This window comes from Podarcis muralis, chromosome 2 (assembly GCF_964188315.1).
Source record: "Podarcis muralis chromosome 2, rPodMur119.hap1.1, whole genome shotgun sequence".
Lineage (NCBI taxonomy): Eukaryota > Metazoa > Chordata > Lepidosauria > Squamata > Lacertidae > Podarcis > Podarcis muralis.
Window position 1 is genome coordinate 62364466 of NC_135656.1, and position 17299 is coordinate 62381764.

The window sequence follows — 17299 nt, forward strand, 5'->3', positions numbered from 1 at the left end:
TCTTTGCAAGTCATAGTAATAGAAAACAGGGATGACTTGGGGGGGGGATTCCTCATTTAAGCCTTGGCCTTGAGAGGTAGCTGGAAGGGCTAAATGGAAAGGGAAGCTTGCCTTTTGGCTCTCAGCACAAATGTTTGAGGAATCCTGCTTCAGTGGATGGTCTTCGACAAAACTGGTATATTACTGCCAGTAATAGTCTCAGATCCTTGAATGCCAGGGCAGGGTCTAAAGGCACATGATGTACCCGCCTTACTGAAGCTTGGGTCTGAGCAGTGCTTAGATGGGAGACTTTCTGGAAACTCCCAAGTACACCCCCTTGAGCTTCATAATGGAAGAAAGCAGTGCTATTTTTCTAGAAAAAGAGGTGCTGAAATTCACCATGAACACCTCCCTCATTCTCTTATAATGGCAATGATGCCCACTTGAGAGGTGCCAGAACTGAGTTCCAGCTGAAAAAAAGCCCTGGAAGAAAGGTAAGATGTAAGTAAATGAAATAAAAATAAAATAAAACATTCATTATAGTAACTTGCCTCACAGCGTTTCTGAGGGTAAATGAAATGAAGACTGGAAAACATGTTAAACAACAAAATGCTGTACCAATAACAAATATGGTTTTTCAGTGGTCCTTAGCTCATTGAAACAACTTGAAAGTTCCAGATACTCTGATAAGACAGCAAAGGCTGCCAAGGTTAGCTGGGCATTAAATGGTCCTGGTTCTTATGTATGCAACATGAACACCAGACCCGCATCAACTCTCAAGGCCTAAGCACCCTTTTGAAGTCATCATTATGAGGTGCACACTTCCATATGTTTCTGACAGGGGATCACAGAAGCTTCCAGTCCACTGACATGTCCAGTTTCAAAACTTGGCACACTTGAATAATTTAAAATTGAATGAAGAGCCACATAAGTGGTTTTAAAAGTACCGAGTAAAATATGTAACCCAGGGAGACGAGAGGCACAAGACCACAGTCCTGATTATGAGTGTATAAAGCTCTACCTGCTTGACCTCCTTTCCTTCTGGTTGTAAAACAGCTTCCTGCAATTCCCTTCATGAGTCACTGGTCACTCCTGGCACTGAAATTGCATACCTAAGGAACTGACTTCTTGAGATACAGCAGGGACATTCCACCTTCCTAAAAATACAGAGAGGGCAAAATAGTTCCACCTCCAGTTGAAACAACATGAATCGAAAACCTCACCTTTTAATAATTACCTGGCGTTGTTCCTTCCGTGCCAGAGTTTGGTCACGGCAGCTTTTTCCTATTTATAATGATGCAAATGTTTGCTTAGCTGAATAGCTCTATTTATCATTTGCCATGTTTACAAAAGCACTCAAAATGCCTTCTGTGCCGGTAACTATGGGACGAGAAAAAACTGCGGATTCATCCATTTAAGTGGGTTCTGTTGCTGTAATGCTTCTCTTCCGCCCCCCCCCCCCATAGTTTGCTGGTGACTATTCATGAATGAAGCCTATGAGCCTTTTTGGACTTATATGACCTTGAAGCACATCAGGCTGCAATTGCAATGAATTCATCACGAGTCTCAGTAGGAAGCAAAGTTCTAATTTTATAGCTGCCTTCATGAAGACTGACAACATTTTGCAACAATCTGGGTAAGTGTACTGTTTGTCTTTGATGGATCTATCTATCTTTTACTTTTTTGCTCTCCATACTGAGTCTTATTGGAATTAACAGTCTTGGACCCATGCATCTAACAACAGAGGTGGCTGAAAGCCATTTGCTAAAGCAAACATAGCAAACATTGGGTTACGGTAGATTGTAGTGATTTTGGTGGACAAATAGACCCCAGGCGGTTGATGCTGGAAGATGAGAGGCAGCAGTGAGGTGCTGGAGGCCTGCCCTGCATAACTTATGTTAACCTGCTACCCTCAGGTGTGATAGAGGATGTCATTCTGCCACTGATACTTCTGTACCTGGAAATGGTGCCAGGGAGACCATCTTGGCCTTTTGTGTCTTGGGTTAGCCCTAAGGTATGATCCCCTCTCCCTCCACCCTGTCCCTTCCCTCTCAATAGTTTGGTTCTATACGGATGGACTGTGCTTTTAAGTAAGCCAAGCAGATAGTCATTTCAGTACACATCAGAATGGCCTCTTCAGTACACTTAGAGTATCCTATTACCTTTTCTAGGGACGCGGGTGGCGCTGTGGGTAAAAGCCTCAGCGCCTAGGGCTTGCCGATCGAAAGGTCGGCGGTTCGAATCCCCGCCGCGGGGTGCGCTCCCGTTGTTCGGTCCCAGCGCCTGCCAACCCAGCAGTTCGAAAGCACCTTCGGGTGCAAGTAGATAAATAGGGACCGCTTACTAGCGGGAAGGTAAACGGCGTTTCCGTGTGCGGCTCTGGCTTGCCAGAGCAGTGATGTCACGCTGGCCACATGACCCGGAAGTGTCTCCAGACAGCGCTGGCCCTCTTGAGTGAGATGGGCGCACAACCCCAGAGTCTGGCAAGACTGGCCCGTACGGGCAGGGGTACCTTTACCTTTACCTATTACCTTTTCTGAATTTGGGTTAGAGCTACTAAAACTCCCACAATGGAGAGGCCATTTGGGATATTTATAATACTTCAAGCTCCCACATACATGGCTTGGACTGCTAGATAGAATTGCAATATTCTTTCTGAGGATAGGACAAAGGAAGGTTGTTGGGAATGAGGGAGAAAGGAGAAAAATACTGTGAGGAGGAGAAGAGCAGTGTAACTCAGGGGTTTAAAGCAACACAAGGACTGTGGGATGTTTCTAGTCCACCAAGGCTTATTGGCAGAATTTGGGGGGGGGGGGGGTTCAGGCTATGGAGAGACATCCATGGGTTGCCTAATCCTGATCCAAGTTATTTGAACAGAGATGGGTGACACAGCAAGATTAATGGAACAACAACCATAATATTTTTGTTTGCAAATGTCTTCCACCACATTTTTTGACCAATTATTTCCTGAAATGTCCCTTTGTGGGACTGATCTCTTTCTGCACCCTGTTCTTTAGCATGTAACTGCTGCTCTGTGCAAAACAAGGGCACAGTTCTGGGGTGCAGCATTGTCAGATTTATCAATCTCCATTTTGTTTTTTGGTCAGAACTCTTGGACAGGAGAGAGTGCCAGGGACCAGACCAGCGGCCACCCTCTCAACTCAAGCAGTAGCAATCATATGTCTGCCTCAGCCATTAACATCCTTAAAGGGGTGTCTCTGTTTCCCTTTTTCAAAAAGCAGACTTTTCCACTATATATTCCACTCTATTCCTTCAGGGCAGAAAAACAGCTGAGGAAACTTAGAAGGGAGAGGATCAAAATCTGATCCCAGTGCTACAGATGTTACTACATGGGGTAATTCATAAATGGATTTTTTCCAGCAAAGCACCCTGATTTGGAATCCCTGCCATACAGCATATTCTTGGTTGAGACTTGCTGTCCACTTTAGGGGCACCTTCTAATGAGGCTTCTACTATAAAGTCTAAATGAAGGATGGGCTATCCCCCCCCCCCCCCCCCGCAATGGTGGCCTTCCTTTTTATGTTTCATGTTTTAGCTGTGAAAACAGCACTACAGTGCCATCAAGTGATAATTTGCAAGCATTACACTGGCATATTTGAAACATAACAAGACTCTGTACTCTAATTCAGTAACCAAGCACAGAAACACCACCATCTATATCCTGGATTCTCAGACGGTGTGTGAGAATTAAGGGAAATTCGGAATAAGGGAATTTCCCTTAAAAAAAGGGAAACGTTGACAGCTATGCAGAAAGGGAACAAGAAGCTGGTTATCTCTCCATTCTTGCCTTTATCATCCCCCACTAATTCTTGAGCAGAGCCCTATGGGACAATTAAAAATGAGGCTGGATGCAAACAGAAAAAATGAGTAAACAATAAGTGAATGAAGTTTCCATTTTTATTGTCAAAGCAAGAGCAACTACACTGCTCTTACTACTTCCTTAATAATACTAATTTTATTATTTATACCCAGCCCACCTGGTTTTATCACTCCTGCAGTTCCTCCCTCTACAAAATCCTGTTTTATAGATACAAAACCACAGGCCTGGTAGTGAGCCAACTATGACATACAGTGGTACCTTGGGTTACATACGCTTCAGGTTACAGACTCCGCTAACCCAGAAATATTAACTCAGGTTAAGAACTTTGCTTCAGGATGAGAACAGAAATCGTGCTCTGGCGGCACGGCGGCAGCAGGAGTCCCCATTAGCTAAAGTGGTGCTTCAGCTTAAGAACAGTTTCAGGTTAAGAACGGATTTCCGGAACGAATTAAGTACTTAACACGAGGTACCACTATACTTGGGCCATTAGAAAGCTGCTCCTCTTATCTCCCAGTAATAATGCCAAGGCAAAAGAGAGACCAACCCAGTCCCACCCATAGGCCTTGACATGGAGCTACTGCAGAGAGCTCAGTCTCCCTGCCCCACTAGAAAGAATACGCACTCAGCTCCAAGTTGCCAGTTGTCCAGGGACTAATCAGAAGCAAGAGGAAGGATACTCTGACCCCATTTGTGGGGTAAAGGAACAAGACCCACCAACTGCTATTCAAGGAAGAACACCAGCAAGTGAAGACTGGCCTGGCTTAAACTCTTGTAGCTCACCATTTTGCCTTGGAGAACTAATCTCCATCCTCCGTGTTTTGCCTCCATCCTTCATTCAGTGTGTGTTATGCCTTTTAGTTTGTAAGCCTGGTGGGAGGTCCTGTCTCTCTCCCTTTTAAACTTTATATATTGATGCGAACTACTTCAGGAGGCAATAATTGTTTGAAAAGTGGACTAAACATGCAGCAAATAACTAAAATCTATAGAACCTCCTGAAGTAGGGCCAATTTTCTTTTAATAATCCCATGCATATCTACTCAGATGTTTACAACGGGGCTTAGTCCCAGGCAAGTGGATATTGGATTGCAGCCCATACTTATTCATAGCAAGCCCCACTGAGTTTACTCCTAGGTAAAAGGGTTATTCCTAGGTAAGTGGGTACAAGTCTGCAGCCCTCACTGTACACAAATAAGGGCTCTGTATTTCAGAGTTGCAAAAGCCTGTGCTGGATGTTATTAACTTGTCTAAAAATAGAGGCATTTCTTTACCGAGAGTGCGCAGAGCCAACTTTCTCCTATAAAGTACCAACTTTGAGGCTTGTGGCAACCACTCACCTCATCTAACTGCTTTGTCCCTATGTATAACTACATATAAATTTAAATGCAGCAGCACAGACACTAAATGGCAGCAGCTACCCAGAGCAGAACACCTATTCAGTAAGAAAACAACTCTAAAACCACCTGCCTGTAAAAACAACCTAATTTAAACAGATGGTCTGGTAGGTGTCCAGAATTTTGAGATACAATCAGGTGTTTAAGTAAACGGAAGTGCTATTTGCATAGAGCAATATTTACAAAAAAGCTAAATGTGGAATGCAATCTACACTTGGGCGAGCAGTCTTTCCAAACAGAGGAACTTAGAAAATCTTGAGCTACCCTGCAGGTCGCAAGAAACCGAGCGATGAGCTGCTTTGCTTTTTTTTATACTGTATATGCCTTGCAAGTTGCAGAAATCCAGAGCAAAGAAAACAAAAACCGCTGTTTTGTTTTGTCTTTTTAAATGCAGCCTCCTAAAACTTGAGCCGTGCTTGTCCTTTCGGCTGTGCCCTTAAAAATACTGCGTCGCGCTTTAGGCAGGAAGCCGCTCGTTGAAGCCCTACATCTAAAGCGCGACGCAGCAGCATAGAAGGCACAAAGCGAGCGAATTACAAGCAAGGGCGCCTGGGAGATGCTCGGCGATAAGAGACTACACTTCCCAGGAGCCCCCGGGGCTGCGGAACGGGAAGTGACGTATACGCGCCGCTGCCTGGTCAAAGGGTTAGAGGAGCAAGTGGCAGGGAGCATGTGGCTTATCAGCTACTCGCTGTGAACCCCGTGCCTCCGCTGATGGCAGTGTACGCGGGCTAAGGACCGGAATCCTTGGAGCTGCTATAGCATGGCAGCAGCAGGAGGCAGCGAGCAGAAAGAGCTGCTGGCTCTGATGCACCAGCACTTGGTCCAGATTGGCTATGAGAGAGCAGCAAGGGAGCTGCTGGCACAGAGTGGGCAGGTAACTGCACGGGCTCCCACGTGGGCGGAGGGGGGGCTGACGAACCTTGCTCTCCCCCCGCCTCACTAGCAAGCCTTCCCAATAACTCTATGAAACTGCAACCCTATAAAGTCTTTTCTTTCTGGTCTAACAAGGCAGCTGCCCTCACTCCGCCCCCCGGTAATCCTGCAGTAGGGAAGAATTCGTATTGGGAAGCTTGTTCTGTGGCGTCCAGCAGCCCATTTTCATAGCAGTAGCCTTTCCTTGCCTCACAAGGCCTTAGCAAGGGTTTGTTCAGTTTATTAGGCGTGTATTTCTAGGCAGCTCTTCAGAACACCCAGGGCTCCTATTGAAAGGGTTTCTGAGATTTTATTTCAGTGGCTTGTATCCTCTAGCGGTGTACGGTGCAGTTAAAAAGATGCAGTGAAGACGAGACCAGTGGATGCTTACCAGAAAGCTTAAAAGTCCCAATTTGAAATTAAAGGTTTTCACTAGGTGGTGGAAGTGGAAGGTGGACCTCCCTGATCTGAGCTGGGAAGTTCTTCAGAACTGGGCCTGGGTGGGGACCACTAACAGAGGCTGCCCTGAACACCTCAGGCAGGGATACAATGGTACCTCAGGTTAAGAACTTAATTCGTTCCAGAGGTCCGTTCTTAACCTGAAACTGTTCTTAACCTGAGGTACCACTTTAGCTACAGGGGCCTCCTGCCGCCGCACGATTTCTGTTCTCATCCTGAAGCAAAGTTCTTAACCCGAGGTACTATTTCTGGGTTAGCGCAGTCTGTAACCTGAAGCGTCTTTAACCCAACGTACCAATGTATTGCCTATAAATCCAGATTACCTCTCACAGTCGAGTATTTGGGAATGGTAATTCATTAATTTTTCTAACTTTTCTGAGCAGTCCTAGGAGTGAATTGTGAATTCCAGTCCACATTTTGACTGTTGAGAGTCAGTTATTACAGTTATTACAGATTATCAAGAGTAACATGTTCTTGTATGTTCCGTTTTATGCTAGTACCCTTGAACCTAGCTGATTATGTAGTCCGCTTCAGCTAGCATTGTCCTGGTATCAGTGTCAACAGAGTCACACACACATGCATATTATTTAGTGACTTGCTGTTGAATGTGTGGCTGCTAGGTACAGAAGAAAATACTGTGTGCGAGGAGCCTGAAGGGAAATGAAACTGAAAGCTCCAGCTGTTATACAATGTTAGTCATCGTTGGAATAGATTTATTGAAAGCAAGGGATTTAGTAACACTCATGTCCAATCTCTGAAGCTGTTTCATGGATGCAGGTTTATTCAGAAACACACATGCATGTGTGAATTTGCCCTAAGCCTGTTAAATTCAATGGTTCCAATTCGAGTTTTGGTTTGAGGTTTATACACCCAAAGCAAGCTCATGATAAAAGTATGTGAGTTTTACATTACCTACTTAATGGGTGTGTGCAACTGCTTAAATATTGAATAGATTAAAAATATAACCTATAGAGGAAGCAAGGGGTTAGTGTGTTGTTTTGAGTATAGCCTCAGGAAATGAGGGTTTTAAAAAACTTAATATTTACGTTCTCTTGTACTGCAGCAAGCCACTTGTGACCTATCCTAAATTTTGTTTACAGTTGGGATGGTTGAGGTCACAACCCACAAACCACTGACTCTTAATTATTTGCATTTGGTCTTGAGGATGTGTCTGCAGGTGCAGATGGTCTTCACCACCCAATATTAAAATAATTTATAGCTTAAAATAGCAACACACTTGAACAATCTGAATATTTTTACTATGGGCATCTAGCAGGGTGTATGTATGCAAGTATGAGACCACATAACACTAGTCTTGAAAGACCTACATTGACTCCCATACGTTTCCGAGCACAATTCAAAGTGTTGGTGCTGACCTTTAAAGCCCTAAACGGCCTCGGTCCAGTATACCTGAAGGAGTGTCTCCACCCCCATCATTCAGCCCGGACACAGAGGTCCAGTGCCAAGGGCCTTCTGGTGGTTCCCTCACTATGAGACGTGAAGCTACAGTGAACCAGGCAGGGGGCCTTCACATTAGTGGCCCCCGTCCTGGGGAACGCCCTCCCATCAAATGTCAAGGAAATAAACAACTATCTAACGTTTAGAAGACATCTGAAGGCAGCCCTCTTTAGGGAAGTTTTTAATGACTGATGTTTTAATGTATTTTTAATCTTTTGTTGGAAGCTGCCCAGAGTGGCTGGGGAAACCCAGCCAGATGGGCAGGGTATGAATGAATGAATGAATGAATGAATAAACAGCCCTGAACTCTAATGCAGAATCATTTTCTCCTTGGAGGCTCTGTAGTCCTGATGTCTAGACCACCACAGAATTCCCCCAACGCTGTAACCTCCTAAGTGGGGAATCTCCAATGTGGTTCTGCTGTCTGGGCTCTCTGTTTAGTATGAAACCTTTTCTTCCCACCTGTGACAGGTATACAGAGCTTCGTGGTAGCACTAGCAAGCTACCACAATGCACATTAGCTTTGAACATTACCATTTGAGAGGTACTGCTAAGCTATCAGGGACATGAGTAGCGCTGTGGTCTAAAACACTGAGCCTAGGGCTTGCCAATCGGAAGGTCAGCAGTTTGAATCCCCACGATGGGGTGAGCTCCTGTTGCTCTGTCCCAGCTCCTGCCAACCTAGCAGTTCGAAAGCACGCCAAAAAAAGTGCAAATAGATAAATAGGTACCACTCTGGCAGGAAGGTAAACGGCGTTTCCATGTGTTGCTCTGGTTTCAGTGTTCTCTTGTGCCAGAAGCAGCTTAGTCATGCTGCCCACACGACCCGGAAAAACTCTGTGGACAAACGCCGGCTCCCTTTGCCAGTAAAGCGAGATGAGTGCCGCAACCCCAGAGTCATTTGCGACTGGACTTTACTTTTACTAAGCTGTCAGACTGAAACATAATTTAGGCAGACAGGGTTGCAACTTGAAGGTATTTTGTGACATAGAGGAGAATGATGCTACGTGTATATAGGATTGGGGTAGCCAGACTTGAAGCTGGAAGGTTTGAGAGATTATGAAGACCCAAAACATCAAATTACACTGAAAGCAATATTGGATGAAATCTTTATGGTTTCAGAGGTATCCACTTGTTTCTCATCCAGAAGTCATGTGGGCTTTTACCACCTAGAAATAACATTGTAGAGCAGTGACTGTTACTATTAGGGGTGTTCAGATAAGCCATTCTCATGCATTGAGGAGCTGCGTTGAATGTGTCCCCCCCAGCCCAATGCCCATAAGTGGCTTTGTGTGAGAAGCATCTCTCGATATTTAAATATATGTGAGTTCCTCCCACTTATCCTCGTATAGAGGAGGCCGGTGTGTGTACTTTAAAATGCACATAGCACTGTTTGATAAATATGATAAATGCTTATCCAGCTGTGTTGCAGGCACTTTTGTTTGTGGGTGTGGTTCTCCCCACTGCTTGGACTTCTCCATTTGGATTGCAACTATGAGAGGCAAATAAAGTCTGGAGCCAAAATTGGCTGTACTGACAGTGGATTAAGTAACATGCAAGAGGGAGAGTAAGAATGCAAAAAGCATATTACAGGAAACCTACAGTGTTGTGTTAGTTGATGTCAGAGTTGGCAACCGCTGGCAGTTTTGTATGTGTGTGTTTCTTCAACATCCTAGTTGGGTATAGGATATATTTATCAGTGCTGGTAATAGTATGTTTCCAATTGTCATAGTTGGCATTTATTAGGCACTTGGGTGTAGCTGCTGCCAACACTTCTCTTGACGATTTTATGAAAGTACAGTGGTACCTTTGTAGTCGAACAGCTTGGCTCCTGAACAAATTGGCACCCGAACGCTACAAACCCAGAAGTGAGTTTTCTGGTTTGCAAATGTTTTTCGGAAGCTGAATGTCCGATTGAGTGCAGGAAGCTCCTGCAGCCAATCAAAGGCTGCGCCTTGGTTTTCGAATGGTTCTGGGAGTCGAACGGACTTCTGGAATGGATTAAGTTCAACAACCAAGGTACCACTGTACTTGATAAGTATATAGACTTCTAAAAAAAACACACAACCTTCAGATACATTTTAATCTGGGGCCAGAAATACTATTTTCCATTATGTTGGGCTTATCTTTTTGCCTCTTTGGGGATATAAAACCAGTGGGGTTTTTTGGTAAATATTCTACAATGAGAAGAAATTAGTTGTGTCTTGGGAACATCTTTTGGCCAAATTGTTTTCCATTATTTTGTGGTTCTTAATTCTGGGCCTGTGTTGTAGGGACGCGGGTGGCGCTGTGGGTAAAACCTCAGTGCCTAGGACTTGCCGATCGCATGGTCGGCGGTTCGAATCCCCGCGGCGCGGTGCGCTCCCGTCGTTCGGTCCCAGCACCTGCCAACCTAGCAGTTCGAAAGCACCCCTGGTTCAAGTAGATAAATAGGGACCGCTTACCAGCGGGAAGGTAAACGGTGTTCCGTGTGCTGCGCTGGCTCGCCAGATGCAGCTTGTCACGCTGGCCACGTGACCCGGAAGTGTCTGTGGACAGCGCTGGCTCCCGGCCTATAGAGTGAGATGAGCGCACAACCCTAGAGTCTGGCAAGACTGGCCCGTACCGGCAGGGGTACCTTTACCTTTTAATGTACTTGGAGCAACTCTATAGTTGCTTTCTTGTTATTGTTGTTGTTGTTGTTTTTAAAAAATGTGGGGCCAAAAAGTGGGGTTTCTGCTCTTGATATGGGTAAAGGACACAATTAACTTCTCTTTTTCTCGTACAGAAGACCTTCCTACCATCCCCAGTCCCCCTCGGAGATATCTTCACTCAGTGGAAAAAGTAAGTTTAACAAAAAAGAAACAAGTTATGTTTTTGTCTGATACTGTGCCTGAAAGACACACTTTTAAATTAGTATTTATTAGCAATACATTTTAATAATAATAGTAGTATTAGTATTTTCTGCATTTTAATTACTTCCCTTTTGGAAGGGTAACCTCCAGACCAACATAATCTACCCTGAATAAAAGGATAGATTAGATAAAATAGTCTTGTTTCATTCTTGGAACATATGGAGTTGCATTTGGCGTTTGTAATAAAGGGCTCTTCCTGGAGCAATCCTGGAGCCATTATAGATTTACCAAGCAAGGAAGGGTCTTTATTGCTCCATGACTCCTCCTTGTGCTCTACATAGACCTGTCACTACATGCATAGAGGGTCTTCACATGTGAGGGCAATGGCATAGCTGGCTTAGCATTCAAAGAACTCCTTGGAAGGGGGCTTCAGAACCCCAGTGTCCTCCCCTTTTGCACTGTAGAAGGGTCAGAAAGCACTTCTGAAGCAAGCCCCCCAAATTAAAAAAAATCCCTTTCACCCAGCTCATGAAAAGTGGAATATTATGTCCCTATTCTTTTTGTTCAAATTAAAACTTTGAAGCTCCTTCTGTTTCACTCCATCAATCTGGGAGTTCTTGGGCTCTGTGTATCCTTTATTATATCTAAATTGATAATGCAAAGTTGTTCGGCCTGAGGGAAAAAGATTAGTGTTTTGTCTATAAATCACCATGCTCAAGTAACGGTACACATAGCCTACATAATTTTGACTAATTGTGGGTCGCAACTTTGATTGGTTCAGTCTTTCATTTCATTTTTACTTCCAGGTTTCCCCCAAAGTTGTTTTCTAAGTATTGCGTAAATCTCACACACTCTTCCTCTCTGTCCCATCTAGCTAAATGGTTAGACAAATGACACCTACATGATATAAAATGCAGTAGAAGGCAGGGATCTGCTAGGAAATGCCAACTTCCTTCTGAGTGATACTGTCAAGTTTTGCCCCCTGTTTATTCTCTCTCCGTGGTTCCTTCCGCCTCCACAGTTCCCCTGTACATTGGCCCTTGGAACCAGCAATACCATGGCAATCCTTCTGTGTGGGGCTCATTCTCCCCCTTTACCCCTTTTGGGGGGGTTTTAAACTATGATCCATTCACTCTTGTGTGTGGGTGAGAGATCCATTAGCTGACCCCTTTTCTCTTTAATTATTTTTCTCTTGGGTAAAGTTTAGACTCAACATTTTTTTTCTTGACAGGTATGTGATCAGTGTGACAGTCTTGGAAAATTCCAGCTTCAAATTAGCCATGCAGATAGGATGAAGCTATTACTAGGTTTTAATTAAGCTCCTCATCCCAATTTCACGGTATTGGGTATGATTAGTTCTATTACTGCCTCTAATAAGTTAATTTTAAAAGTTAACTTGGGGAGACAATTTGCCTGAACTACAAACTTTTTTTAAAAAAAAAAGTCAAAGAAGTACCCAGTTTGTTTTATTTCCATAGCAAAGTAAATGTTTCATGGGTGACAGTGGTGGTTCTTGTACTACAGAGGCATGAGACTCAAAAAGTTATTGAATGAACCCTTTTAAGCTAACTATCCTCGTTTAATGCCTATTCAACATCCTTGCAAAATCTGTTCAACAGAACTTCCTCACAAGCCCAGAAACGAAAGGCGGAGGAAATCAAGCAGGGCAGCCCAGCAAAGATCAGAGTTCCTGATCCCAAGAGCAGCTCTGAGAGCTCGGAGGAGGAAGCAGCAAAACCCATAAAAAGTAAGACGCACTTGTCTAATTCCATGTCCCCAAGCACTTTACTACCTGGCTATTTTGCGATGTATAATTTGCACCTTAGATGCTGTTTGAAAAGAGCAAATGCAGGTGAGGGACCATCTCATCTCTGTCCTTGACACATGCAGTTTGCTTGCAAAGAGGTTTTGCTATGAGGAGTGCTATGGAACTTTGAGATACTGTCTAGAATTTTGACACATGGTGTCCTTTGACAGGATAGAAATTGTCCTGCGACTTCAGTTTTCCCTCCCCTTGGAGACACTGAAATCCTTCAGACTTGTATAGGCTGACATCTCTTCTCTGTTGCAGGCAATGTGGCTGTGAATAACAGTTCCCTAGCTAAAGCGGAGAGCAGCAGTGAGGACGAGGAGTCATCTTCTGAAGAGGAAGAAGCTGCTGGCAAGGAGGTGAGAAGGCAGTTACTGTTACTGTTACTGCTAGTGCTTGTAAATGGTGTGTGTGAGAATAGGATAGCTGTGGAAAATCAGACTTCATGATTGCAAATATAGCACTTGCTTTGTTTGTGTATGTTCAAAATCTCTCATCAGGTAAACTTTGGAAACTCCCCCCCCCCTTTTTTTTTTAGAAAGAGAACAGAGGAAGGTTTGAGCTGTCTCCTCACCTTCCAGAAAACCTAACCCCAAAATGCTTAATTCAGGGATATAGGAAAAGTCATGAGAGCCTGGAATAACTGAGATGTGTCTGCTTTGAAGGCTCACAAGCAGATATTGTAAGATTTGGGAGAAAAAACATACCTACCAAGAATCCCTATGGCAAAAGGAAACATTCCCTGTTTGAAATGCATCCAAATGCACCTTGTTAGGGTGACCATAATAAGTTGCATTCTTTACATGGTAAATTCTAGACAAGCTTTGAATGTCTAGGCAATTGTCTAGAGTAGACAGTTCTAGACAAGCACTGATCTACCTTCAGATCGAAATCAGCCTTGAGGATATTGAATAGGAGAAAGCCTATAACAATAAGCACATGGTCCAAAAGGTAGGGCACAGCTCTCCTCTCTCTATTGTACATGCAGAGCTGCCAGTTAATGTGGTCTTATTGGAGCTGTTTGCAAACTTGGAGTCTCTGTGATGGACTGCATAGGCTATGTATTTTATTTATGAAAGTATATTGCTTGATTGTAGAAAAGCCTCAAAGCAGTGTAGAAGAATCAGTCATTGGTGGTGTCCTATGTACAACTTGACAAGTGTAATGAGATTGCTTCTCTTAGGTGAACATCCCCGCAGCAGGAAACAAAACCAGCAACTTGCTGCAACTTGCTGCACAGAAGACGAACTCCTTCCCAGGCAAAGGGGTGGCTGTAGCTGCTGTCCAGGCAAAAGGGCAACAGAAAAAGGCAACTGCAAATAAGCCACCAACGCCGGCTGTGACAAAGGCAGGACAGAATAAAATCCTCCCTGTTAAGCCAGGATCTGCTTCGCAGCCTCTTGCTATAGCAGGGCAGAATGCATCACAGGCAGCCGCTGCAAGGAAGACAAAGAACTCTGAAAGCAGCAGCAGCAGCTCATCTGAAAGTGAGGAAGAAAAGACACCAGCAGCAGTAAAAACCCCAGTACCCAAGCCAGGTAAGAAGTTGGCTGGCTTGAGATGTGTGTCGCAAGGCATTGCACAAACATCATCCAAGCTCTCGGACTCGAATCTTTCCTTTTGACTTGCGGTTTGGTTGGCCTGCATTGCCTTGCAAATCATGTTGTAGCCTTGATTGTTTCAGCTCTATTTGAGGGGATAAATATAAAACTATTCTCAACAAAAGGAAAATGTTCAGTACTCTCCGTGAAAGCAGGTGTCCATTGCAAAGAGACCAAACACGTTGAAGGATCCAAAGGACACAAATGCAGTTGTGTTCATGAGCACACATACAGGCAGGCAGGCATGTGTGTAGCACAGTAGCTTTCTTGGATTAAAGTTATGGCAAGCGTGCTGAGCTGTCTGAGCACCTGAAATAAATACATTTCCATTTTGATGTCAGTCGACAAATTTTTCTCTATGGATTTCCTCATTTATTTATGAGGATGTTGGCCAGTATCTAGCTAAATCAAAATCACATGCAAAATAGGGTCACTCGCCTCCCCATAAATTTGTGCTGTATGGCTTTTCATAAGCCTAGCAATTATAATAATATGTTGTCTAGTCTATTGGAAAGTGATGGGAAGTTTTGCTTCTGGGAGATGATGGGAAGTTTTGCTTCTGCACATGACTCTGGCAAACATCTAAGCTGAAGCATTCCTTCCTACCCTAGAATGTTCAGTTCACATTGAGTCCATGAAACATCGTACCCTGACCTGTTCTTAATGCATGGTTGACCACATCTACGGAATACAATAGTTATGTTCTGTTAAGTTTTGCTATATCAATCACTAGTAATAGTTTAATAAGGAGGCTTTCATACCTGTCTAATTCTGTGTTCCCTTTCCCAACCTTTAATCTATTGATGATTAATGTCTATATGCAACCCTTACATTGTATTTGTGTTAACCAATCAGCAACAAGCACATATGTGGCAATGCTGTAATATTCAATAAAAGGGACTCCCCGAGACATGCTCGAGAGATGCCTCCCATATGACACTTGTCATTCGTCTCTCGTTTATTTCAACCCAACAGGAAAGTCTTACAAATTATGGTCAACTAAGACACACTCTGTCTCATTGGAGTACAGTAATTGAAATGGGCTTAAGTAACTTGAGTCCATTGGCTTCAATGGGTCTACAAGGAGTGTGTAGTAATATTGGATATTGCTCACCACTTCTGTCAACTCCAGGAGCATAAACCTCCTCAGTTATGACCCACTTCTGCTGTGAATTCTTAACATCCCTCCATATTGGATCTTAAAACGTAATTGGTTTTTCCTGCAGAAGAATATCCTGCTGCTGTGTCATTAATTGGTATAATCTCAAGTACATGATTGGTATGTTCTGAACTGGAGGCTAAAGACACTTTCTAATGGCATGACTCATGTGAATAGAAACACAATTCTTCTATCTTGGGCTTCTCTTTCCTTTCCAGAGCTGAGCAGTCAGCAGCCAGGGCATATCTTTCCAAACAGCAAGATTTTTAGGTAATTTAAATGACCTGTGGGTTGTGGCCCACTTAAAAACACCTTTGTGCAAGTATCTTAAAATCTGATGGTTGGAGATATGGATACCCTAATAATAAAAAAGCACCCCAGAGCTTCCTACTTTTTTGGACTTGGATCTCTAAAGCTGCATTTAATGTCCTCTCATGTTTATCGGATTCAACTTAAGTGCTTTTGTCTCCTCTGTGTCTTAGCTCTGAAGAAGGCAGAGAGTAGCAGTGGAGACTCCAGTGATGATTCAGACTCGGAAGAAGAAACAAATACTGCAACGCTCCAGGTAGTTCCAACTACTGCAGGAGTGGGGAACAGCCAACTCACAGGCTGGATGCAGCTCATGGCGCTTTTGAATCCAGCCAGCTCTCTTTGTCCTACTTCCCTTCACCATACTTGGAAAAGGTCCCATTGGTACAAAACAGGGTGGGAAAGAAGGGAGAAAGAAGGGGAGTAACAGTGGGTAACCTAAAGAAAATGGATCCCCTGGCCATTACCAGCCGACCCTGCCAACTTTTGGCTTTGATCCTGCTTACCACTGGCTCCAGCCCACCCCTGGTAATGTGGCCCCCAAGGGCAAGTGACAATGGCTTCCCACCGCTGATCTAAGAGCTCCTTTTAGGACAAAGAGAGTTGCACACACCTTGGCTAGGAAGGCTCTGTGCACACACTTCATCCTATGGCTGAGAGAAGTGGGAGTCTCCCTTGTGGAAAAGTGTTTTCTGTCCTTGCCTCCCAAAGACAAGTGAACATCAGAGAGCCACTTCCACATAGAACTGTTCCCCCCACTGCTTTGCTTGAACGTCTCCTCACGTCCCAGTCTCGCTCTGTGGGAAAAGCTTAAACATTGGGGTGGAATTTTCCAGGCTAATCTCTTCCCTGTGCATTTAATTTTCATTGTGCCAGGAGATTTGGACATTGGTGTGCTTTCGTGCAAGCTGTTTCCCCCATGTGAATGTTAATGCATGTGCCTGTGCTGCCATGTGCCTGTGCTAATATTTGAATTGGCTCTCTGGAGCATTGCTGTAAACCAGCCTTCCCCAGTTTGATGCCCTCTATGTGTTTTTGGATTACACTGCCCATCAGCCCCAGCCTGTTTGACCATTGGCTAATTTCAGCAATTTATTCTGTGGAAGAGTTATCCCATGGTTTTGGGCTCCTCTGTCCAACTAGGAAAAGCAGAGTTATTTGACTGCTGCTTTAAAATGGGAACTGCTGTCAACTTCTGCTTTCTTCCCTGCCTTTTTCTGTTTTTTGTCCTGTCTGCTTTCTCCCCTTTATTCTTCCTGTTTCTTCCCCACCTTTGATGCCTTTGCTTTCCCAGCCTCCAGCTGAGTCCACTCGCATCCTTCTCATGATGTCTTCTGCCACCTGAAAACTTTCAAGGGAATGCAGAGACAGTGGCTACATGTCATTTCTTCCATTTCTGTATTCCCTCCCCACCACACACTGCCAGCTCAAGGGCTTCAGCAGCACAAGAGGGTAGCACTGTGCGATGAGATTGTGGGATCATATCTCATTGGGTTGACTTACTAGGTCATTGGATCAAGGAAAGAATAGGCCTGCCTTATCC

At 44.2% G+C, this 17299-nt stretch overlaps 1 protein-coding gene across 1 annotated transcript in view; it reads left to right on the top strand.

Moving 5' to 3' along the window:
• Positions 1-5834: 5834 nt before the first annotated feature.
• Positions 5835-17299, top strand: part of TCOF1 (treacle ribosome biogenesis factor 1) — a 40300-nt gene continuing 28835 nt past the window's right edge. The window contains exons 1-6 of the mRNA XM_077924615.1: positions 5835-6088; positions 10811-10866; positions 12497-12624; positions 12949-13046; positions 13871-14225; positions 15930-16012. Coding sequence (XP_077780741.1) covers positions 5975-6088; positions 10811-10866; positions 12497-12624; positions 12949-13046; positions 13871-14225; positions 15930-16012 — 834 coding nt within the window. The 5' untranslated portion in view covers positions 5835-5974. The remainder of the gene's footprint in view (positions 6089-10810; positions 10867-12496; positions 12625-12948; positions 13047-13870; positions 14226-15929; positions 16013-17299) is intronic.